The sequence below is a fragment of the Neophocaena asiaeorientalis genome, unplaced genomic scaffold (genome assembly GCF_003031525.2).
Source record: "Neophocaena asiaeorientalis asiaeorientalis breed wild unplaced genomic scaffold, Neophocaena_asiaeorientalis_V1.1 scaffold558, whole genome shotgun sequence".
NCBI classification, from domain to species: domain Eukaryota; kingdom Metazoa; phylum Chordata; class Mammalia; order Artiodactyla; family Phocoenidae; genus Neophocaena; species Neophocaena asiaeorientalis.
In genome coordinates, this window is record NW_020172780.1 from 900,790 (window position 1) to 925,279 (window position 24,490).

At 43.0% G+C, this 24,490-nt stretch overlaps 1 protein-coding gene across 2 annotated transcripts in view; it reads right to left on the reverse strand.

Annotated features, from left to right (window-relative positions):
* Positions 1-24,490, reverse strand: part of FAM120A (family with sequence similarity 120 member A) — a 103,327-nt gene that overhangs the window by 51,515 nt on the left and 27,322 nt on the right. For both annotated transcript variants that reach the window (XM_024741354.1, XM_024741355.1), the window contains exons 4-7: positions 13,927-14,055; positions 13,069-13,165; positions 1,577-1,674; positions 1,055-1,332 (exon numbers count right to left, since the gene is read on the reverse strand). In XM_024741354.1, the coding sequence (XP_024597122.1) occupies positions 1,055-1,332; positions 1,577-1,674; positions 13,069-13,165; positions 13,927-14,055 (602 nt within the window). The remainder of the gene's footprint in view (positions 1-1,054; positions 1,333-1,576; positions 1,675-13,068; positions 13,166-13,926; positions 14,056-24,490) is intronic.

Sequence of the window (24,490 nt, forward strand, 5' to 3'; positions counted from 1 at the left end):
TTCACAACAGCACACATCCCTGGCTGGCAGCAAACTCCTCAGTAACTGCCACCCAAGGTCAGCAGACTTAATGCCCATTTTACAGATGGAGAGAAAGAGGACAAAAGAGGAAGAATCTCTGGCTTCAGGTGACACACCCATAGAATTTGCAGGAAGACTGGAAACTGTGTCTCAGATTTTCATACAGCAGAAACTGACAGAGCAATAACTGCCCATGGGCATTTACTGAGAATCAGAGTTCAAAACGAGGAAAAAGAGATGCAGATGTAAAGAAAAGAACGACTCTTCCTTTCCTTTCTTCTTTCTTTTTTTGAAATCAGGTTTCTTAGAAACATAAGATTATGTAAGGGGAGGAGGAGGACTGTGAATTTTAAGACCTTCTCGATCAGATTCTAACAAATTTAAGTATTTGAAAATGCATTTATTCAGGGACACACATTGTTTAAAATACTCCTTCTACGGGGAGAATTCCAACCTGGGTCTGGCAGCTTTCCATGGTTTTGGTTGGGTGAACAGTGTTATTTCAAGAACAGTCCTATGAGCTGCTGAGTTGGGGTTCAAGTTGCTGAATTCAGGAGGAAAGGAAATTCTGATTCCCCCTCAATCCAGGAGGCAAGAGACTGAAAGCCACAGGAGTCTAACTTAAAATGCTTTCTGGGGGTGGGACTAGGGGAATCACAGCCCAAAACAGAGTAAGGGTCAGGCAGAACTTGACCAGATAACTTAACCATGTTTGGTGGTCACACAAACTAATTTTCCTAAAATTTCACCCAAAAAGAGCGGGGGGGGTTGGGGACACCAAGGCTTTGGGCTGGCATAGTACAGATTTTCAACCTTGGAAGCCTCGAGGAAACATCCAACCTTTTCTTTCGGTCTGAGGAGTCTTGGTCCAAGCACAGAGTAACTGTCACCTACCTATAACAAACGGCATGTTTGAGCACAACCATCGGTGCCGTGGGCTGGCCAGCCAGAAGGTGGCTTCCCTGGGGACTACAAGCTACTTAAGAAGCTGCTACACTTCTGGGAAGCACCAACTACTCCATACACCACTCACTTTGCAGCTCCTCCACTGCCTTCATCATTGTCTGAAGATGATGACGTAGAAGAACCAGGAAAGTACGCTGAGTCCACGTGATTGGGACTGCCGCTTGGAGCTGGGTTGATCGGGGAGGACCGTTCATACAGTGGGGTATGCTTTCCTTCATGAGGAATGTTACTGTAGTTCTGCTCAGTCAGATTCTTTCCGCTGGTTTCCAAGGTGAGAGCCGGCTCAGCGAGGCTGTATGGGTGTGGACCCTGGCCCGGAGCACCTGGGCTGGGCACCTGGGGGGCCTGAAACAGAGGGTATAGATCACACATGCATACACACTGCCTGCATGGCCCGGAACACATAAGCATAATCCGGCCTTGGCTAAGTTTTAATTCAACAAACACTGTGAAGCAGGTGCTTCACATATCCTGAGTTTAAGAAATTATTTTAGCATTCATTAAGATTTGATACATATGCAGCTTTCAAGGCAGCTGTCCCACACCAAGGCTGGGCAAACCAGCTGAGGAAGGAAAGGAAAGGCCTTACCACAGGCTTTGCTTGCAGAGAGGTCTGTGGAATGTTGAGCATCTGGGGGGGGACATACGGTGGCACTATCCCAGGCATTCCAAACGGATTTGGTCTGGCTGTTTCATCAATACGGAAAGAAAACAATAAAACAACTGTGAGCAGGAGGACATTCCCCAGGACACAGCGGTGGCTAGCACACATCTCCACCTGTCTTGCACCTCCTCAGGTGCCAGCACACCACTGGCCCCACTTCCCAGAAACCTTCAGAGATTCATGTTTAACATTAAAAATACTTAATCTTATGATGACCAATTTTATACACTGGGGCTAGAATTCTAACTTTCAAGAGTTTTCAGTTAATGTCTGATGGTCTCTTTGCTTTTGTCCATTTCTTTGAATGCCTGGCTTGTCTCTGTCTTTAACTTAACAGGTGTTCTTATTCTCTCTCTGCTCACTGCTGACAAAGCTGGAAGCCCTGTAGTACTCTAAGCACTAAAGGAACAAAAGAAGGACACAGCACTTCCCCTTCCATACGTGAAACAATGGAATTTTTCTATTTAAACTAAAATTAGGTTCGTAGCTACTAGCACACTTTTAAATACAAAAAGTGAAGTGTGGTAGTCACTGCCTATACTTTTGGTTTGTCTTCATTGTTAAGGAAACCATGATCAGGTTATACATGCATTATACATACACTGCGGGGTCAGTAAAACTTGGGATTTTGTGCTCCCTTAGAAAATGACTTTATAAAACCTGTTCTGATGTATGCTGGCATTTGTCCTTCATTATCCTCGTGCTAACTTGTAACAGTGAAACACAGAATGGAAGCCACGTAGAGAAGCGGCCCCAAATACAACGTCAGGCAGGAGTGGGTCCCATGTCAGCTTAAAGACATGACATAAAGCAATCAACTCAGCCCAAGGTTCAGAAACCTCCATATCCACAACACTCAGTCTCCTTGCGGGTCTGAGGAGAGGTGGGGGTCAGCACAAGCAAGGCCAGCACGTCAATGCCCCCAGCATGCGGTGATGGGGGATGAGTGTGGCCTTCATGTCAAAGACACTTCAAAATATCATGATTTACTAATGTGATAAAAATGAGGAGACTCTTCAGGGCTTTGTTCACTTGCTGAACAGTTAGGTGTGGTGTGCCTGAGAGGACAGGCTGTGAGGGCCAGCCCAGGGCTACTACAAGACCTGGGGGTGTCATCAGGACTCAGACTGCAGGAGACACAGAGAAAATATACCCAGTGAGAACACACAACAGACCCTACTGGTGCCCCCACGGCCACACCGTCTCTTCCTTAGGTTTCTTTTAAAAACAGAACAAAACCAAGCCTAGAGCTACCTCAACGCGAACGTCATTTATCAGGAAGAGTGCTTTTCTAACTTCAAAACCTGAGGGACATCAGGTGAGAAACACACAACCCATAAACCACTACCAACTTGTCAAGAAAAATAAACACACATTTAATTTAACTAAAAATAATAATAAAGTGCCCCAAACCCTCCCTCTCATTCTCTGAAAGGAAACTCCCACTGATTCCTAACCTGAGGCTCCCTGAGCCAATCCAGTCCTGGGCCGCAAGGACACTGGGAGCACTGAGGCTTGGGCCGTTGCTCACTTCTTACTACCCCACAAGACTCATGAGCCTCAGAAGCCATGATCTGTTGGAAGATCCCATCTCAAGCGCCTGGTGCTCAAGTTGGAAATGCCATAGCTCGCATGAACAGAAAGCTTGGCCCAGCTTCCACTTTCCACTGAACAGAGATGGCTGTGGGACAAATAGCTGGGAATGGTGATGCTGGCACATGTGCATGTGGGGCTGGTGTCCCATCTACACACTTGTCCACACGCTCACATACACACAAATGTTCACCACACAGACACACGTGCACATTTGCCTGCACTCACACACACAAGGAGACATTCCTGATCAAACAGTAAGTCCATGAGTTATGAACCTCTGAGTGTGAGATACGTGATGCCATAACTGAAAGTCCCTTCTCAGGTGATTCTGAATTTTAGCCAGATTTTGCGTGAAAGAGTATTATGAAATCCACTTAAGCTCTAATGCTGTAACTTAAATCACTGTAAAAAGTCTAGCATACAATCCCTTGTAGCTGACCTGCCATACTTAACTTCAGAGTAATAAGAATGAGAGACTGGACTCTTCAATTATGCAGCAGCATCCAAGTGAAATGAACATTTATGTTTCACTCTATTTTTGGCCATTATATGCTACAAAATTCCTGAAAGCACAAACTTTCCTTAAAAAAAAAAAACACAAGAAAAAACAAAAAGAAAGAAACCCCCCAAAACAAAAACGCACACAAAGCTATAACTTAAAAGCAAAGATTTCCAAGGAAAGAACATTTCCTAAAATCATATTTCAATCACTGACCTCAAATAAACCTTTGAGAACCCACAGGACTAGTTACTATTCTATCATAACCTAGTCTATTAAGTGAATTAATTTGTCTACATTTCTCTGATGGCTGCAGAAATGCCTAATAAGCGAGGGCCTGCCTCTGCATACTGCATGCCTTCTTATAAATCAGTTCTTGTTCTCAGTGCCCTCGTGCAGCTAAGCAGAGTCATTGTCTGTCTTCTGTGTGACAAGGACATCTTTCTGAGAATTGACACCAGTTCAGAGTGGAGATTAACACCACCAGTTTCTCATTCTCTTCCTTTCACAAATACTTACTAAGAGAGGTAGGCCTTTGTTAGAAAAGTATGCAGAATGAAGACAGACGAAAGGGAAAGAAGTATTTAATTAGTATTTGAAAAATATTTTCATAATTAAAAAATATTTAAATATTAAAGACTTTGAGAATAAGAGAAAGAAAGCATGCATTGCAGCCCTTACGGCTGTGCTTAGTTAGCTGTGAACTCTCACAGATAAGACACTCTGTGCAGTATCCACTCCCTTGAATTACTTACTGTGCCTGTATGAAGCTAACCAGCTTTTCTCTAAATTAAAATAAGATTAAAAGAAGGAATGGTGTTAACCAAAAAACTCTACTGAGAACTAGTCACCCCTACCCCTACCTAACAAATATTCATCTATTACTGGGCATGTTACTGTGAAGATGTTACATTAAACAAACAATAGCAACAAAGTAATATTTTTTTAATTCTATAATTTAGATGGGTGCTGATGCATGATTTAAGTGTTACACAAAAAGCATAGCTTTGAAAATTTAAAGAATAAATAAACCAATATATTCCCTACCACCAACACTAGTTTTCAATGCTTGCAAAAAAAACAAAGCAAAATTTTCAAACTATGTTAACCATGTTGACATATTTACTCAATACCAATATTCTACAGAACTTAAGGTACAAAGTTATACGGAGAATTTTACGTAATTTGTTTTCATCCTCTCCCAAATGAATAGCTTCCGAAGGCAAGCTAGTGTGGGGGACAGCGGGAACCAACAGGACACTGGTGTGGCCTATGAAGCCTGGTAGGCCGCGCATAGCCAAGGAGGCATGGGGGCTTTTGGGAAGGAGGAGACAGAAATCATCCCAGCTCTTAGAGGACTGAACCTTGTCAGTTTCTAGTGAGTACCAACTCCCAAGAGCTCAGAGCTGGGGCAGCTGATGCCTACCTGGAGCCACAGTACTGGCAAGGCCCCACAGGAAGAGTTAGAGGCCACTGTCCAGGAGAGAAGCCCTCACAATGGAAGGCTAAGTGTAGGGCAAATTAAAGTCAGATCATGAATAAAGCAAGTAGGCACCTGAAAGAATTATGAGCAATGAAAAAACTTAACCTAGGGAAGCACATTTCAGGTTAATACATCAATAAATAAGACCTTTCTGAGAACTAGAGCTGTTCAACAATGACAAGGGCTGCTTTGACTGCTTGACGGTTGGTGTAGGAATATACCACGGTCAGGAGGTATCCTGGTGCTTACACAGCATCCCTGGCTATCCAAATCTCTTCTGTCCTTGAGTTTGGATAGCACATGTGGACCTCAAAGGATACAGTATTATTCAAATCCACGTGACACCTGAGTCTAGAAGAGCAAGAGTCTGAATAGTGAGAAACTTATCCCAAATTTTATCCAAACCTATTAAATTCCTGAGTTCACTTAATCAGGTTTGAATCGTAGGCGTTAAGTAGCAAAAGAAAAGAACTCTTAAATTTCATTCAGCCACCTACATGGTTTTATAAGTCTATGATAAATCAAGACAAAGCAGTTTCTGTCCATCTGTGAATTCTAAAAAGCACAACCTAAAAGAAAAGTCTAAAGGCCTTTATTTGGAAGTCACTGATAAACTGAACTAGCAGTCCCCTTCTGTCACTGAATACTGAGAAGCTACCAACAGACCTGATGACAAGCTGTGCCCATCTCAGGAAGACACACCTTGCAGTCTTTTAAACCAGACAGCAACTGAAAGGAGATGTATTTTCAGTTCTTCTAAAATGACCAATTTTCAGGTTTTTTAAAAAAATGACCTTTCAAAAACCCTTAAGACCAGACAACCTATAGCACTGCATACCACATCAACTGAAATAAACTGACTAAAAACTGAATGAAAGGTCACAGGAACAGACTGAGAGAATCCACTGATCTACCTAGGAATCAAGGAGAAAGAATAAGTGGACTTCCTATTTAACATGATAGCATCTTAGCTTCTCTTTGGCAGCATCTATTCTGTCAGACCCATGGGGGCTTGACATCAATGCCATTTGCATTAGCTTTAAAAAGATAAAAATTGAAAAAGATGAACATGCACACATCTCAAAAACAGCAAGTACAGAATGACAGGTACAATACAGCGTTTAATTAAAAATCAAAACACTATGACTTATTATTCCATATATGAGGTAAGGAACTATAAAAACCATTAGAGGGGGACAGACATGACTTTTAGAAAAGCCTAATGTAGGGCTTCCCCAGTGGCGCAGTGGTTGAGAGTCCGCCTGCCGATGCAGGGGACATGGGTTCGTGCCCCGGTCCGGGAAGAGCCCGCATGCTGTGGAGCGGCTGGGCCCGTAAGCCATGGCCGCTGAGCCTGCGCGTCCGGAGCCTGTGCTCCGCAATGGGAGAGGCCACAACAGTGAGAGGCCCACGTACCGCAAAAAAAAAAAAAAAAAAAGCCTGATGTATTTCTTTAAGACATTTGTTAAACCTGTTTAGTGGGTACCCTAATGCTCATGATACTATCCTTTGTATTTTTCAGTTACATTTAAAGCTTTCCATAATAAGAAAATTTAAGCAAAAACCTTGGAAAGAGTGGGTTTAGTAATCAAAACTATAAGAATGAATATTATATAACTTGCCAAATTTCAAAAACTTATTAGTAGAGTAGAGCAACAGTATAATATCATATACTCGGTGACAAAAATTTTTTAAAGTGATCATTATAACAGTAGAAAAACTAAAAATATGCTAGTGATGACTACAGAACATGGTTAAGTAGATTACAGCACATCCCCACTGTGGAACATTAGACAAGCTTTAAAAATACTAAGGCAAAAAAAAAAAAAAATACTAAGGCAAACCTTTGCGAAGTTACAGGGAAGCTCCAAAGGCACACTGTTGGGTGGGAACAGGGCAAGTTGCCTTATAGTATGTACGGTGAGGCCCATTATGGGTCCTGCGGCCTGGCTACAGCCAGCACTTGCAGCAGGAGGCCTGTGCCACCCCTGCATAGTGAGCCTGGGCGCATGGACGATGGCAGGTGGATGAGGTCCTGAGGGCCATGTCACCTGGCGTAGGGTAGCAGTGACGCTGAGGAGTTCAACAGTTCGAGCAACAGGAGCAGCGCGGGCAGCGTTCTGATCTCTCTCACTTCTGCTCCCCAGACACATGTGTACATGCCATCACCCTCTATTCTGGGCAGGTCACACTATGGACTCTGCATGACCTCTGTGTCCCACAGTGGACCCGAATGAGTGACCTTGGGTCCTGGAGACCTAACAGCCTCTTCTCATCAGCTGAGGAAGCCCAGCAGGTGCCACATCCTTCTTCACAGACTGTGTCTTCATGTTCAGGGGGGACATTTCCTGACCAGCCCCTCTCATGCTGGGAGTGTGTGTTGTTGGGGAGGTAGAGATGTATTTTCAAAAAGACTTGTCAACACAACCTAGAAGCCCAGCAACAATCAATAGAACAGTTTGGTGAGCACTGTGCAGACTGTGTAGCCTCAGGAACCCGCCTTCTCAAGACACCAGAAAGTGATGCCTTCCAGTAAAGCCATGGCTCAGAATGAGGGCCCACTGACTGGTCCTTGCTTCTCCCTTACACTTGAAGATGCACCTTTCTGAGCCCTGGTCCCAAGAGCTGTGGTCCAGGAGCACCAACTACGGAGTCTAATTGTTCCTGTTAAGACAGTAGGCATTTATGTTCTCTTGTAGATGGGTCACCAGCGGTTGGCACTGAAGTTTGCCATCTGGCATTCTGTGAATCAGGATCCTCTGACCCACTCAGGTAGAACGTGGCCAGCCTTGGGGGCCTGTCAGGACACAGGCTGATGCAGGCCCCTGACCTGGGCAAGCCCGTCCAGATAAAACACCCATGGGGCCTCTCTGCCAGCACCTAGGAAGTTTCTATAGCCAGAGGTCCTTTCTTTGTGGTCACTATGTAGAATTTGTTCTTTGCTTTAGCGGTGACAGCTCCTATTTCAATATGGTTCTCTTTGCACAATTCTCTATTATTTGTTCACGCTGGCCTGCTGCTCTGAGGGCTCCCTTGGTCCCCACCAGACCCCTACACCTCTGTGCTCCAAGGGACCGGGGGTCACTATTACCTCCAACCTTCCTTCTCCCTTCATAGCCCCCTCTCAGCTTTCATCATCCACCTAAAAGTTTAAGCATGTTCAAAGTTCCCTCCCATTTCAAGCCCCACCCTTTATGGAAGCAACTGGAGGTGGATTTGGAGGACTGGTGCTGGCCACCTACCCCACCCTCTTCCATATTTTACAGCACAGAAGAAGCCGCAAAGCTAAAAAACTATTTTTCCTAGGATCCCTTGCACCTCGTTGAGGATCATGCAGGCACCCGCACCTGCACGGGGTCTGGGAGCTGTGAGTGCCACAAAAGTCTCCCCCTCACCTCTTCTGACAATTGTTCTTGCCACGACTCCTATTCTGGCTGCTGCACTGCTCTCCCTGTGCCCCCAGCTCCACCTCCTTTCCCTGATCTGAGGTACACCATCTCAAGACCTCCATACAGAGGGCCCGCCACAGAAAACCTCCCCAGGGCATCCGACCTACTTCCGCTGCTGCAATTAGTACTCAGGGTACACACACAATAAAGAAAAGCAAGGGGACCATTAATACAAAATTCAGGGTGCCGGAGTACAGGGGAACATGACCAGGAAGAGACAGGGATAGGGCTCTGATACTAGTAATATTCCACTGATGTTTGTTTTATTTACTGTACAAATATACTGTGTGTATGATAGTTTCAAAATAATTTACTGTACAAATATACTGTGTGTATGAGAGTTTCAAAATAATTTACTGTACAAATATACTGTGTGTATGAGAGTTTCAAAATAATTTACTGTACAAATATACTGTGTGTATGACAATTTCAAAATAATTTAAGTTTTTACAATGAAAAAAGTCTTTCAGTGAGCTTACGTGGTCCAAAGTGTAAGTCTAAAAATCTAAGGCCATGCATGGCCCGACAAGCATCACCTGACCATTCCTTCCCTTGCTTTCCTGTGCTGCAACCACATTCTTCTGTTTCTTCTACATCCTGTCCTCTCACCTCAGGACCTTTACACATTCTCTCTCCTCTGCACATATACTTCCTCTCTATTGTCGTCTTGCTAAATTCCTACTCTACACTCAAACCTCACCTAAACATTAATTTAATTGAGCAGAACTAAACACTGGTTTAATCAAGTACTGTTTTAACCGGGTTGGTCTTCTGTGACCTTCCTGTTCACATTCCTGTATGATTCCTCGTCTCAGTCACCAACAAGGGCAAGGATGACATCTGTCTTGTCTACCACCCCGTCCAACACTCAGCATAGTGCCTGGCAGGAAGTGAATACATCGAAGGCTCATTTACGTTTTTCAAAAAATTAATAGACTATTTTTTGAGCAGTTCGGCTTTACAGAAAACATAAGCAGAAAGTATACACCTTGCATTAGTGTGCTACATTTGTTACAACTGATGATCCAATATTGATGCCTTACTATTAACTAAAGTCTATAGTTCACAGTAGGATTCCCTCTTGGTGTTGTGTATTCTATAGGTTTGCACAAACTTACAAGGACATAAATCCAGCATTATAGTATCATAAGGAATATTTTCACTGTTCTAAAAATCCCATGCTTTGCCTATTTATTCCTCTCTCACCCTCAAACCCTGGATCCCCTGATCATCTTAATGTCTCCGTAGTTTTGCCTTTTCCAGCATGTCATATAGTTGGAACCATACAGTATGTAGCATTTTCAGATTGGCTTCTTTCACTTAGTAATGTACATTAAAGGTTTCTCCATGGGTTTTCATGGCTTAATAGCCAATTTCTTTTCAGCACTGAATAATATTCCATTGTCTGGATGTAGCAGTTTATTTATTCATTCACCTGGTGAAGGATATCTTGGTTACTTCCATGTTTTGGCAATAATGAGTAAAGCTACTATAAACATCCATGTGCAGGTTTCTGTGTGAACATAAGTATTCAACTCCTTTGGGTAAATACGAAGGAGCAGGATTACTGGATCTTGTGGTAAGAGTATGTTTGGTTTTGTAAGAAACTGCTGACCTGTCTTCAGAGTGGCTGTAACATTTTGTATTCCCACCAGCAAGAAATGAGAATTTCTGTGTTCCACATCCTCACCAGCATTTGGTGGTGACAGTGTTCCGGATCTTAAGCTATTCTAGTAGGTGTGCAGCGAGAGCTCATCTATTTTTCACTGAGGAAGGCCAAGAGGACACAGTGCATGCTTCTTCAGACTAACAAGGCCTCTGTTTTATTTGCACAGCTTTCCACAAATACACCAGGATTAGTTCACGCCTACAGAGTCCACGTTCACAGACCTGAGGCGGGCCTCTAACATCTGTTATTTGTTATTTTTAAATTCTGCCAATGATTTTGGAGCACAGCTAAGGTTTAAGAACTACTTGTTCAACCAGGAAGCCAAATATTGCTGACAACTCAATTCTGACATATCTTACATTTAGACTGCAGATTCTCTGGAGATGGTGGACATTAAGTGCTATGATGGAAAGGAAAAAATTATAATCATATCTAGATCCCCCATTCCCAACACAGTGTTTCTGATACAGTAAATGCTTGAAAAATAATATTAATCTCACCTGTAACATTTAAAAAATCTATCTAGCAGATAATTCAGCAATAGACATATATACAGATAGGTATTATATATTAAATATCCATAATCTATAATATGTTATATAATATAGATAATTTCTGGGAGTTCATAGTACAAAAACAGCATGGGCTGGAAAAAATTCTTTTTCCACACTGAAAAAGACCACGCACTATGCAGACCAGGCCTCCCAGCAACGGGACAGGGAGCATGTGCACTTCCTTTGTAAATTCCACACCATCCAATAACAGTATGGAGATCTGAGGTTTTTTCTCAATGCTGCAGAGAACCACAAACTCAGAAGGAAAAGCATGGAAGACATAGCAGTCACCCCCCAACGCCAGTCCACATGGGGTCTGGCCAGGAAGGTTTTTCTTTTGAAAATACAGAACCCTGAGGCTAATTAGGCTTCTGAAAACTGTTCTGTGGTACAACCTAAAATTCCAGCCAGATTTAGAAACCTCTGGGTAGAGTCAACTCTCCCCATTTTTCTGTAAGATTTCTTCAAAACTCTACACATATTCCAGTTTCTAAAATGATTAATACAGACAGGGTCTAATGAATAAGGAAGTTATTTTCCAATATTGGTTCTTCAAAATTCTGAATGCGTTTTCCTGTAGAATAATATAATGAACTATGGTTGGAAAAGACCACTTATGACCTACCTATTACTTATAAGAATATTTTTGTGGAAAATATGTCTTAGGTTCTCACTTGGGATGCCAAGAAAGTATTTCCCCAACTCAGTGTTGCCTCTTCTATGCTCTTGATTTCCGTTTCAGTCATCACTCTCCATTTAGTGGGTCCCTAACAGCACATATAGATGAAATCAATGAGCACTTTCTCCAGATACTTTTATTTCTTTATACTTATCAGAAAAAAACCCAATAAAAGTGATTTTTACATTAATCTGTTTCTGCTGGCTCCAAATTATGTATATCTAACCTGAAATAAACCTTCTTTTTCAATCTTGCCTCAACCTCTCTCAATTTCATCCCAATATTCCAGGCCATACACTGAACTCTACACTGCCCCAAACTTCCTGCCCTGTTGTAATTCTGTGACTGTGCTTTGTTAAGTCCCTTGCTGTACAATTCAGATTACCGCAACAGTCAGAAGCAATGCGAAATGCTTTACAGAAGGATTTGTAGGTAGTTATCACCTACATTAACCTGCTTGAAAACATCACCCTGAATACCCCAAATTCTTTACCAATTACACCACTGTTGTCCATAAACCACTGAGTGAAAGTGAATTCTAAGAGTATTGACTTCATTTATAAAATACTTACCTCATAATGTCCTTTGATGATTTAATAAGAACATGAAAGCACTTTATAGAACAGTAAATATTTTTAAGAAGTTCAAACTTAAACCTAATTTAAAACTCACCTTCCTCTTCAGAGCATCTTCCAAACTGTTATCAGCTCAGATAAATGCCAAATGTTAAGTCAAGTGTCTTTCTCTATCCTTTCTCTCTCCACTTTTTCCTTCTCTTTAAATGTTCTAGTCCCAGGTATACTATAATGAATGTTCAAAGTACAATTGTCGTATGAGGACTAGAATGTCACTACAGACAATCTCAGGAACGTGACTTCTTTCATTATATGAAATAAGCACAACTGAAACAACGGTTGGCAATATGATTTCTCACAGCTTTACTGCTCTGGAGCCTAAGAAAGGCAATCTCACTCAGGAAGGAGGTTGGTATTTAGGGTTAGTGCTTTACAACCTCCCATGAGATATTCACTATCAAGCAGCCTTCAGGCAAACAGTTTATAATTGTTTTTTATTCCCCAATTTCAAATCTCTGAGTGAAATTTGATATTTTGCCAAAAAAGGCAACAAGAGGAGACACAAATCCACTGCATTTATGAAGGCACTTATAGATCCAGAGGGTCTTCTATGTCCTTGGTGCTCTCTGCAAGAGGACACCTCACAGACAGAGATTTCAGCATCACCGTCATCTGCTAGCCTTGGTTCTCATGGCTGCCTGCTCTTCTCCTCCACTCTCATAAGTTTTCTCTTGCTCTTCAACACTTTCAGGAATTACCACTGAGTCTGCCCAGGAAGTTCTGCTATACTTATTTGTATAACTATAGAAATCTCAATTCAAAAGAATAAACCAACAAGATTACTGGGTGAATATTTAAATCTCTTTGGTTATTGCATGATCAGCATCTATCACAGAGGCTTTGAGTTACTTACCTAAGTAATGTGGTGGGTGAAATGCCATAGGCTTACTAGTCGCTGAATAATATCCAATTGCTCTCTTAAATCGAATAACTTTGTCATCTGTTCTAGACTGAAATAAACGCAGGAAAACCTTTGTAAATCAGTATGCCACTGGTCATGTGTATTAATATATTTTTATAATTCAGCACATGTATAATAATCTTCAGCCTTTCAAGCTAAATGAGAGTTCAGAAATGACATTAAAATCGTCAAGGAAAATCAACAGATTATCATTAAAGAAACAAATCGAACATTCATTCTCTTAGAGCAATGTACTTATCAGAGTCTGACATGGCAGTCAGGAGACCTGAGTTCTGGGATGCAGTCCTCCAACTTTTCCTTGGCCAGGTCTCTGGTGCTACCCAGAAGGTTTTACTTTTCATCTCCAGCAAGTGGGGGAGCAGTTTTAGTTCTTCAGAGAGCAAACAGGAAGTCACACAAACTTCACCTCTTCTACTAACCCTGACCCCCCTCACATCCTTACTTTCCAAAAAAGGAAGAAGAAATCCCTGATCATCACCTGAAGGGATGGACAAATCAGAGGTCCACAATTCCATTTGATTCATCTGTCTTCTTAGCAGAAATCCCATTAAATTATGATGGCAAATCTAGGAGCAGCAGAGACCTTACCATTCATCTACTTCAATCCCTCCTCTGTGCAGGCCGGAGGGGAGGCTGGAGGAGCTAGGTGAGGTGCCAGCCCTCCTGGCTGGCAGAGACCTGACAGCTGGGCAAGCACTCCTGGACACGGCTGGTGTGTGCCTCTCAAACCCCTTCCAAACCCAGCACACACCATAGCACAAAGCGCTACCCAGAAGCTTGTATTTGTACCTGAGAATGCTGGAAAACATCTTTAGCTATGGCATCCAAGTCCGAGGTATCCTGGATGTTGCGAACGTAGTCAGCCACAGCCTTGATCACCACATCACACGGTGGCAAGACCAGCTGGTGGGCCCGGACCTAAGAAGACAAGCACACATGTCAATACACTAATTCTAAACACAGGCCCAGAAACTCCAGGTGATGTTTCCCTTCTAAGGGCCTGATTATTATCAATTTGTGATTTCTTGGCCCCAAGACTTCGGTGGTCTGAGAATCAAGCCCTGGATCTCCCTTTCAGTTGTTGAATATAACTTTGGTTGTGACCTCTAGAACTGTAAGATATTATTTGCTGTTTTAAGACACCAAACATAAATAAATAAAAAAGGAAAAAAGGAAAGAAAAAACAAAAAATATTAAGAAATAGAATGGAAGAACTTCTGGAAAAATAGATATTTATACTATTAGGGTATCATCACGCAAAGTTTCAGATGCACACGAGTATATTCAATTTCTCTTTAGAAAAGCAATGGGTTTTTTCGGCTGTGCCGCACAGCATGCGGGATCTTAGTTCCCCGACCAGGGATCAAACCCGCGCCCCCTGAAGTGGAAGCGCAGAAACTTAACCACTGGACCACCAGGGAAGTCCCAAGCAATGGTTTTCTTCTGAAATAATGTTTTCTATGTTTGAAAATGTTAGCTGCTCTGTCTCCTAGGGAAGCATTTATCTCCTTGCTCTGGTCAGTGTTTGGTGAAGGTAAATCCCATCACAATGAACTCCAGGGAACTAGTAAAACGTCTGAGGCTGCAGACCACAAGCACATTCCTAGAAACCCAATTCCCCCTCTGCAGAATGAAAAACTACTGACACACACACGCCCCATGAAGAAGAGGTCCCTGGAACAGTGCGTTCCAGCCAGTCTGGGAGAAATGGAAGTTCTGTCCACTCCCTGACTTTTGGGGTGTTTAATAGTCCCACAGCCATGACAGGGAGGAGGGCCAGCTGGTGGCAGCCCCAGGAATGAGGAGTCAGGACAGAAACCCTGAGCAGTCCTACCATCGACATTTCCCCCCTGGTGAGCACATTCCACAGAGAAGGGGACAGCCTTGCCTGAGGAGAGTCTGCAATGGCCAGTGGCCTCCAGGCCCTTGGACAACCCCCTCTCTGGGCCTCGACTTTCTGTCTCTAACTATAGTTTGAGACTAGTTGCCCAAAGAATGCCCCCTGGCAGTCTGAAAGCCTAGGGTTACCTCATTATGTTGCATACAGTATGGAAAGGCCGGCCACTGCAGAAGGAGTTTATATATAGAACAAATGACGAATAACGGGGTTAGAACAGAATTTACTGGGTACATAGGTGTCCAAAATATGAAAAGGGCTTTCCTCCAGCAGTTGGGAGCTAATGCGGTAGTGCAGGCAGCCTCTCCCAGCGTGTGCACCCTGACACCGGGACACCACAGACGACTGGGCAGCCGCATACTGTCCCATCCCACCTCAAGTGAAGATGACAGAGTCTGTCACTTTGGTTCCTGTGGATATCCTCGTCTTCACTACCCCCACTCCCCACAACACTAAGGCTCTAAAATCCTTGAAGTGAGCAGATCCTATAATTAGAGGGCCCCTAAATCCTTCTGAGAGGCTAATGACCACCACCCTGAAACTGCATCCTTTATAATTTCCCATGGCCCGGACTCCTCCCTCACGCCCCACCACCCCTCGTTCCCCCAGCTTCATTCCTAATCCAGCCTTCCAAATCCAACTCAGGGTGAGCACCCACATCTTCCTCTGAGACTGTTGGTGCTACTGCTCCCAAGCTACATCTTGGCTGCTCTTTAAATGCAAGTGATTATAAAAACAAAGTTTCACATAATATCATTGCTGAACCTGATCCACTTCACTGCCATTTGGAAAAGAGCAAAGTGAAAGGATTACAAATCTTGGCAATTTTCAGGAAGAAAGCTAGAAACCTGATCTGATCGACATTCACTTGTGGGTAAGGTATCATTCTAGAAAATAAGAATATGGAGCTGCTCCCCAGGGTCTTGACTTCAAGATGCTCACATTCTTATTGGAGAAAAAATGCTGACCAGACTCCAACAGGGCCCTCAGAGGACACCCTGGAGGACTCAGGGCCCAGCGGAGGAGGGAGAAAGGCTTCTGCATCCTCTGTGGTTCTCAGAGTACAGGCCCTGAGATCCAACCCAGTGCCGTCTTGCAGCCCCCAGACCAACGAAAAGAGTTGTGTGAGGGGGCTCTGGCGGTTTGTTGTAGGAAGCCCTCCAACCACTGAATCACTGAACACATCCTGAGGACTAGTATCTTCTAAAGGAGTCAAGAGTAAGGAAAACATTTAAACACCACAACCGTCATGGCTATGCCTTGAGATTCTTGAAAAGTTATGACGTGTATCCATATCTTGTATACATTTGCCTGAATATAGCTGTGAAAAGGATGCTAAAATGCAATTAATCACAAACAATGCTAAATGTGAGCTCTGCTGGGGGAAACTGTTATGCAGATATACCGAAGGATTTAATGGATTTGAATTTAAAGTATTTAAAGTATTAAGTGTCAACAAAGAAAAATTCCATCACTGTTTTATGAGCAAGGGTCACCCGTAGGCTCACAGGGAAAGGAGGGCAGGCCTGGGCTCCCTCCTGCAGGAGTGTCTGCATCCAGCTGGGGCTGTACTGTCCTGTGATTTGAGTTCTTCTAGACTATATGCCACACACTGCTCTCAGCATGCATCACTTCATTTAATCCGCAAAACAATGCTGTGAGGTGTACTCTTAAATGTACTCCCCATTTGACAGAGGAGTTCATTCAGGCACCCATATGAGCCAACGAGGTGAGTAGCTGGGCCACCGCCTGACCTGCAGACTGCACACCTGGCCACCACACTCTGGTCTAGTCGTCTCTAAATTATGCCTCTTTTAGCATTAAATGTCCTTTTCTATGATATGATGGTAGACGGCGAGTTCCTTTTTCCTCTAACATTCTTATTTAGAATAATTAAAAGTTGGTGACACAACAGTAGCCCTCCCAACTTTTGTTTTCCCCAACAGATCCGTGAAACCCAAACCCCTGTTGTCGATGAAAGGAGCTACAGAAAGATTTTCAAAAGGAGAGGTATGAAATCAGGCCTGAGTTCCAGACACATGGAGGATGGGCATGAAGGCAGAGGAACAAAGGAGGGAACATTAGCAGCTCCTGTGTAAACCTAAGTAACGATAACACAGGTGGTCGAGAAGGATAGGATCAGCAAGTTGGGAAAGGTCAGATGTAGAGAGTCAGATGCAGAGAGGAGAAGAATCAAAGATAATTCTCAATTTCTAACCTGATGACTGCAGGGACAGTGGTATCACTAGCGGGAAACAAAATACAGGACGATAAACCTATTTAGAGAAGGTGATGACATTTCTAAGTTAGAAACATCGAATTTGGTGCACAGGTGCAGTGCCCAAGTGGAGATGACTTGGTGGACAGTGGAATACACCCTGCGGTTCAGGGAAGGGGTCTCTTGGGAGAAGTACACTGGAGAGTCATCAACATAGTAGTTGAAACCTTAAGGGCAGATGAGATGTGCCAGAAAGAAAGTGTGAGGATCACAGCAAGGTACAGAGATGGATCCTAGGGAATGCACATGCAACCAGAGGAAGCCAGCTCACACGAGAGACAAGGAAAGGATGTGGAAATAAGGAATACAGAACAAAGCTGGGGTCTGGGAATCAAGGCAGGAATTTCCCAGAGCGGTGAGGAGAGCAGGATGACTGACAGTGTCAAGTGCTCCAGAGAGGCTGAAAATCATTTGACAAAGCATTTGTCAGAGCCACAGCCTTGGACAAAGACCCAACTGTGTCCACCAGAAATCGGCGGGGAGGGGCGCAAGGGGGCGGTGAGGGTGGATTAAGCTGTTGGGGACATTATGGAAGGCTGCCTTCGGGAGATTTGAGGATGAAAAAGAGAGTTAGGAGAAGATGGGAGACTAGACCACATTTACAAACTGAGGGCCAACGACCAAAAGAGGGGGGCGTCTACACAGGAGCAAGGAGTTGATTGGACGAAGTAACGCAGGGCTCCCTGGATGTGTTCAGTGACAACAGCTCAAGAATGTCAGGATAGTCTAGTCTCAGGAAGTAAAATGGGCCTGGATGAAGAAGAATGAAAACAGGGGAACAAGAAGCTGAGGACTCTCACCATCCTCAGATAAAGGACCTCTCTGTAAGAGAAAGCGTGAAACTGAAGAGAGGTCTGAAGAGATGATGAATGTTGAAGATAAATATTAAGGAGAATAAAAGGATTAACTGCTGACACTGATAGTTTGGTTGAAGTTGGAGACCATAATTTTAAAAATCAGTTTTACTGAGATATTTTACTTAAAGTAAAATTCATCAATTTTAAGTACATAATTCACTGAGCTCTGATAAATGCATACACTAGTGTAGCCACCGCCATAATTATGAAGTGTAACGTTTCTATCACCTCAAATAGTTCCCTGTGCCCCTTCCCATCATAGCCCTAGGCAACCACTAACCTGCTTTCTATCACCATACTTTTGCCTTTTCCAGGGTTTTACATAAAAGCAATCATATATATTTCTTTGGTGTTTGACATTTCACTTAAGATAATGCTTTTAGGATTCAAACATATTATAAGAAAGCAGTTGGTTCCTTTCACTGCTATCAGCATGTCATTGTATGACTGTCCCACAATCTATTCATCCATTCACCAGCTGACTACTGCTTGGTGTGTTTGAGACTACAATGGATAAAGCTGCCAGGACACTCAGGTTCAATTATTTTTGTGAACATAGGATTTCATTTCTCGTGAGTAAATGTCTAGCAGCAGGATTGCTGGGTTATATGGTAGGTATATGTTTAACTTTGTAAGAAACTACCAGACTGTTTTCAAAGTGACCATTCTGGATTCTGCTTCCCAACAGCCACATCTCAGAGCTATGGGTGCTGACACGCACTGACACTTGGCATCACCTGTCTCCTTCATTTGGCCCATGCCAGTGGTTAGGTAGTGTGGCTCACGATGGCTTTAATTTGCATTCCCTAATTCCATGGAGCATCTCTTTGTGTGCTTACCGAATATTCTGTAAAACGTCTGTTCAAAATTTCACACATCTTTTTTTGTTGTTGCGTTGTGTATCTTCTTATTGTGTTGTTCTTTACACATTCTGGATACAAGTCCTTTACCAGAGACAATATTCTGCAAATAGCTCCTCTCCCACTGTTGTTGCCTGCTTTTCATTTTCTTAACTAAGAAATCTTTGACTAACTCAAGGTCATAAAGATCCTCCCTTATATTTTCTTCTAGAATAATTTTTATATTCTTTTAATTTTTGCATATGGATATCCAGCTATTGTAAAAACTAACCCTTCCCCATTTAGTTACTTAGGGACTTCTGGTGAAAATAATTAAATATATATATGGGTCTATTTCTGGACTCTGTTCTGCTCCACTGATCTGTTCAACTACCCTTATGTCAGTACCACACTGAGTTGATTATTATAGCTTTAAAGTGAGTCTAATACTAAGTCCTTTCACTTTGTTCTTCCTTTTCAACATCTCTGATGCTATTCTAGGTCCTTTGCAATTCCACATGAATTTTAAAATCAGTTTTTCAATTTCTACTTACAAAAAAGCTCGCTTGGATTTTGATTGGGATGCAGTAAATCTACATAACAACAGTCTTTTGAGCCATAAACACACACATTTCTTCATTTATTTAGATCTTTTTAAAATTAGAGCATAAGTTTGCAGTGGCATCCATTAGCTGTGTGGTTCTCAAATCTTCTCTAGATAGTACCTATCTAGGGTGGAGGGGTCTGCTGGGCAGGTGAGATGGAAGAAGGAGCAAGAGAAGGGTGATGTTGGTACAACCAGTTCAAGATGACCCACCAAGAGGTCCAGGCCAGCTAGGGAAGAAAGAAACAGTGAACAAATAAATGGGCAGAAGGCCCCAGGACGGGCAAAAGAGCCAAGTGTCAGCTTATGAGAATACTAAAGATAGAAGCAGTGGAGACAAAAGGAAGAAGGGATATTAAAGTGTACAATAGGAAATGGAGCTCTTCTGGGAGAAGACCCAGTATATGACTCTGGGCCTAGAAGGCTGCAGTAGAGTAGACACTATTTTACTGGAGACAATATGCAGCCAAGTTGTCTGTGGGTAATCTCCAGGACGCTGACCTTGCCTGAGTCTCAGAAGAGTTATCAAAGGACACCCTTATGAAAGTAAAATGACAACCCACAGAATGGGAGAAAGTGTTTGCAAATTATGTATCTGATAAGAGACTTGTATACAGAATATATTTTTTAAAAACTCTTACAGCTCATTAATAAAAAATTTAAAATGGACAAAAGATATGAATAGACATTTATCCAAAAAAGGTAAACAAATGGACAGTGAGCACAGGAAAAGGTGCTCAACATCATTAGTCATCAGAGAAATGCAAATCAAAACCACATCACACCCACTGCAACAGCTAAAAATAAAACAACAGACAATAACAAGTGTTGACAAGGTTGTGGAAAAGTCAGAAACCTCACACATAGCTGGTAAGAGTATAAACAGTATAGCTACTGTGGAAACCAGTCTGGTAGTTCCTCAAAATGTTAGGCATAGAATTAGCATATGACCAGCAATTCCAGTCCTAGGTATACACCTGAGAGAAATGAAAACATGTCTACACAAACACTTGTACTTGAATATTCACAGCAGCATCACAAAGCTAAAATGTGGCTGAACAACCTGAATGTCCACTGACTGATGAATGGATTAAACATGGTAGGTATACCCACACGACAGACTATTATTTGGCCATAAAAAGAAAAAACGAAGTGCTGATATATGCTACAGTGTGGATGAACCTTGAAAAAACATTATGCTCAATGAAAGAAGCCAGACACAAGAGGTCATATAATTCCACTTATATGAAATGTCCAGAAGAGGCAAATCCATAGAGGAAAAAGTAGATTAGTGGTTGCCAGAGGATAGAGGAGGGGGAGAAATGGGGAGTGACGGTTAACAGATAAGATACTGGGTTTCTTTTTGAGGTGATGAAAATATTTTAAAATTAGACAGTGATGATGGTTGCACAAACTCTGTGAAAGCTAAAAACCACTGAATTGTATACTTTAAAGTAGATTTTATGATATGTCATTATATCTCAATAAAACTGTTATAAAAAGAAAATTTAAAAAACACTCTAACCAAGAATGGCAATTTGGAAGTAAACTACCAGCAAACCCCCATTCTGTCACATGTCGTTCTGGACCCAGACTGCGCTAGTCTCAAGAAAAGTGACATCTCCAGTTGAGCCGCCTAGGAGTGCTCAGAGCAGACAGACCACTGGCAAGGTGAGGGGTGTATATGTGCGCACCCAAGACACAGGGTTGGGAAACTGCCAAAAGAGCCACATTTCCAAGAGAAAGTGATCTGTTCCAGTCAGAGCGATGGAGAAGGCCTACTTATAAACAAGGCGGAGATTCTGGACCCACAGGGGAGGAAATATGCTTGACAGTGTCTGTACACATTGTTGAAACTGAGAATATGCCACTTATTTAACATAAAACTAGAAGATTCCAGGTCACGAGAAGAAACAGAGAAAGCAAAAATACCCTAGTAAGCTTCTTTTTGTTTCATTGACCCTATCACTCACCACCCCAGGAATCAGAAGTCGGGCACTATAAACACTCTATCTTTCAGATTGCATTTGGACCACGAATCTCCCCTCCTCTGGCTAGGTCATGCATTTCAGCTCACTCGGAAGAATTCCGCCCGCAGGCCCAGGGCAGGCCCAGTCCCTCAACAGGAAGGAGCTAAACTGAAAGCAATCCTGTAACACCTAGGGAACACAAACCCTTCCCATGACTCTGTCCCTCCTTCCCAGCAAACTGACCTGTGATCCACCCACAATCTGTAAAACAGAGACAGAAAAGCTATTCTTGAGTCCCAGTGATTTCAGCAGATTCCTCAGAATGCCAAGCTTTCCATCTTCACTTTACTTATTTAATATTTATTTATTTTTGATGTAGACCATTTTTAAAGTCTTTATTGAATTTGTTACAATATTGCTTCTGTTTTATGTTTTGTTTTTTTGGCCCTGAGGCATGCGGGATCTTAGCTCCCTCACCAGGGATTGAACCCGCACCCCCTGCATTGGAAGGCGAAGTCTCAACCACTGGACCGCCAGGGAAGTCCCCCATCTTCACTTTAAAACCAAATGGGGACAGGGAAGGAAGCTCTGATGGGAAGATATAAACAAGCAAAAATCTTTTGAGTTCAGTCTTTTATTTTCCATTTAAGGATATCCACATATAAATTTTAAATGAGCAAAGAATAAGACTTCTTACTAAAAGCAAGTTTCCACGACCTAAAAGCTTAAAGCCCAGTACCATGAATCTGTGCACTGAAATTCCAGACTGTTAAGAATGTGCAGCTCACTGAATGCATGATGATGATGACATTATAATAATAATATTAGCAGGATGGGGCTTCCCTGGTGGCGCAGTGGTTGAGAATCTGCCTGCCAATGCAGGGAACACGGGTTCGAGTCCTGGTCTGGGAAGACCCCACATGCAGCTGAGCAACTAGGCCCGTGAGCCACAACTACTGAGCCTGCGATGAAGAGTGGCCCCCGCTCCCACAGAAAGGAAGACCCAACACAGCCAAAAAAAAAATATATATATATATACATAAATAAAAAAAGATGGTGGGGGTGGGAGGGAGGGAGATGCAAGAGAGAAGAGATATGGGAACATATGTATATGTATAACTGATTCACTTTGTTATGAAGCAGAAACTAACACACCATTGTAAAGCAATTATACCCCAATAAAGATGTTAAAAATAATAATAATAATAATAATATTAGCAGGATGTACATTTAAAAACAATTCTGGAGTACCAAATATCAATCTGTTAAAAGTGGTTCTCTTCCAGGAGTGCAATTATAAATAGCTCTCACTTCCACAATGCATAATGGTTGAATTTTTCAACCTTCCAGGCCCCTAACGTTATTTTCTCTAGAGCCCGAAAAGTCTTTAGATTTTAGGAAGTACTTCTTAGCTCTTATGAAACTACAGGATGACTTTTTGAGAAAGGAATATATTGAGTTAACTTCAATTAACACTAACATGCAAGCAGGAATTCCTTCTTTGGAAGGTCTTAAGTGCCCAAACTGCCACCTCTTGCAATGCCTTAAAACAGCGGTCCCCAACCTTTTCGGCATCAGGGACCGGTTTCCTGGAAGACAGTTTTTCCACGGACGGGGAGGGGGGATGATTTCAGGATGATTCAAGTGCATTGCTGTTACTGTGCACTTTATTTCTGTTATTATTACATTTATATAATGAAATAATTATACAACTCACCATAATGCAGAATCAGTGGGAGCCCTGAGCTTGTTTTCCTGCAAATAAGGAGCACACAACCTAGATCCCTAGCATGCGCAGTTCACAGTAGGGTTCGCGCTCCTATGAGAATCTAATGCCGCAGCGGACCTGATATGACGAGGAGCTGAGGCGGTAATGTGAGTGTTGGGGAGCGGCTGTAAATACAGTTGAAGCTTCACTCGCTCACCCGCCACGCATCTCCTGCTGTGTGGCCCGGTTCCTAACAGGCCACAGACCGGTCTGTGGCCCGGGGACTGGGGACCCCTGCCTTAAACGGTGGAACTCAGAATCATTGAAGCCCATCTTTCTATTCATGCACAATTTATACTCAACTTTCCTTCAAAAAGGATCCCAGAAAGTCTGATCATCAATCTCACTCTAGTAAGCTTGCATAGTACGTTAGATATACCATAAAACTCAAAATGCCTGAAATCATGCTGCTCTTCTCTCTGGCAGCTGGCTCCAGTGTGAAACCCAGACAGGGGCCACGTACGGTGGATATGAAGATCACTGGTTGGCTGGACACTGATCACAGCAGGTGCAGCTGCTACCCGCTTCCCCTTCAGGGAAGCCAAGAGAGAGGAGATCCTTTGAGTCCAGGCTTCATCCTGAGGGCCCACTGTGAGCCTTGCCATGTGCCCTGACCTTGGGAATGCTGGGGTTACATGGACTGCATGGTGAGACATAGATGGCTCTTCTGTCCACCTCCACATTCCTAGGGACCCTAACACGCTACTCACCCAGAACCAGACTCCCTCCTCCCCGGGGTCAATTGCCACATCCTGTCCCTAAAGACATTGGTAAAAAGGATTACTCAGTGACTTCTGGTGGCATGTAAAAAATATAAAGTTAGAGATAACTTTGGTAAAATTCTAGGTAAATTTAAAACAAAACGTTCCTAATCTGACCTGACAGACTGCCCTGGTATACAGCTGCCTCAGGGAAAAGATAATGCTGGTAAAGGAAGGTGACTTGGGACTTCCCTGCTGGCACAGTGGTTAAGAATCTGCCTGCTAATGCAGGGCACACGGGTTCGATGCCTGGTCCGGGAAAATCCCACATGACGCAGAGCAACTAAGCCCATGCACCACAACTACTGAGCCCGTGTGCCACAACTACTGAAGCTTACGTGCCTAGAGCCCGTGCTCCACAACAAGAGAAGCCACTGCA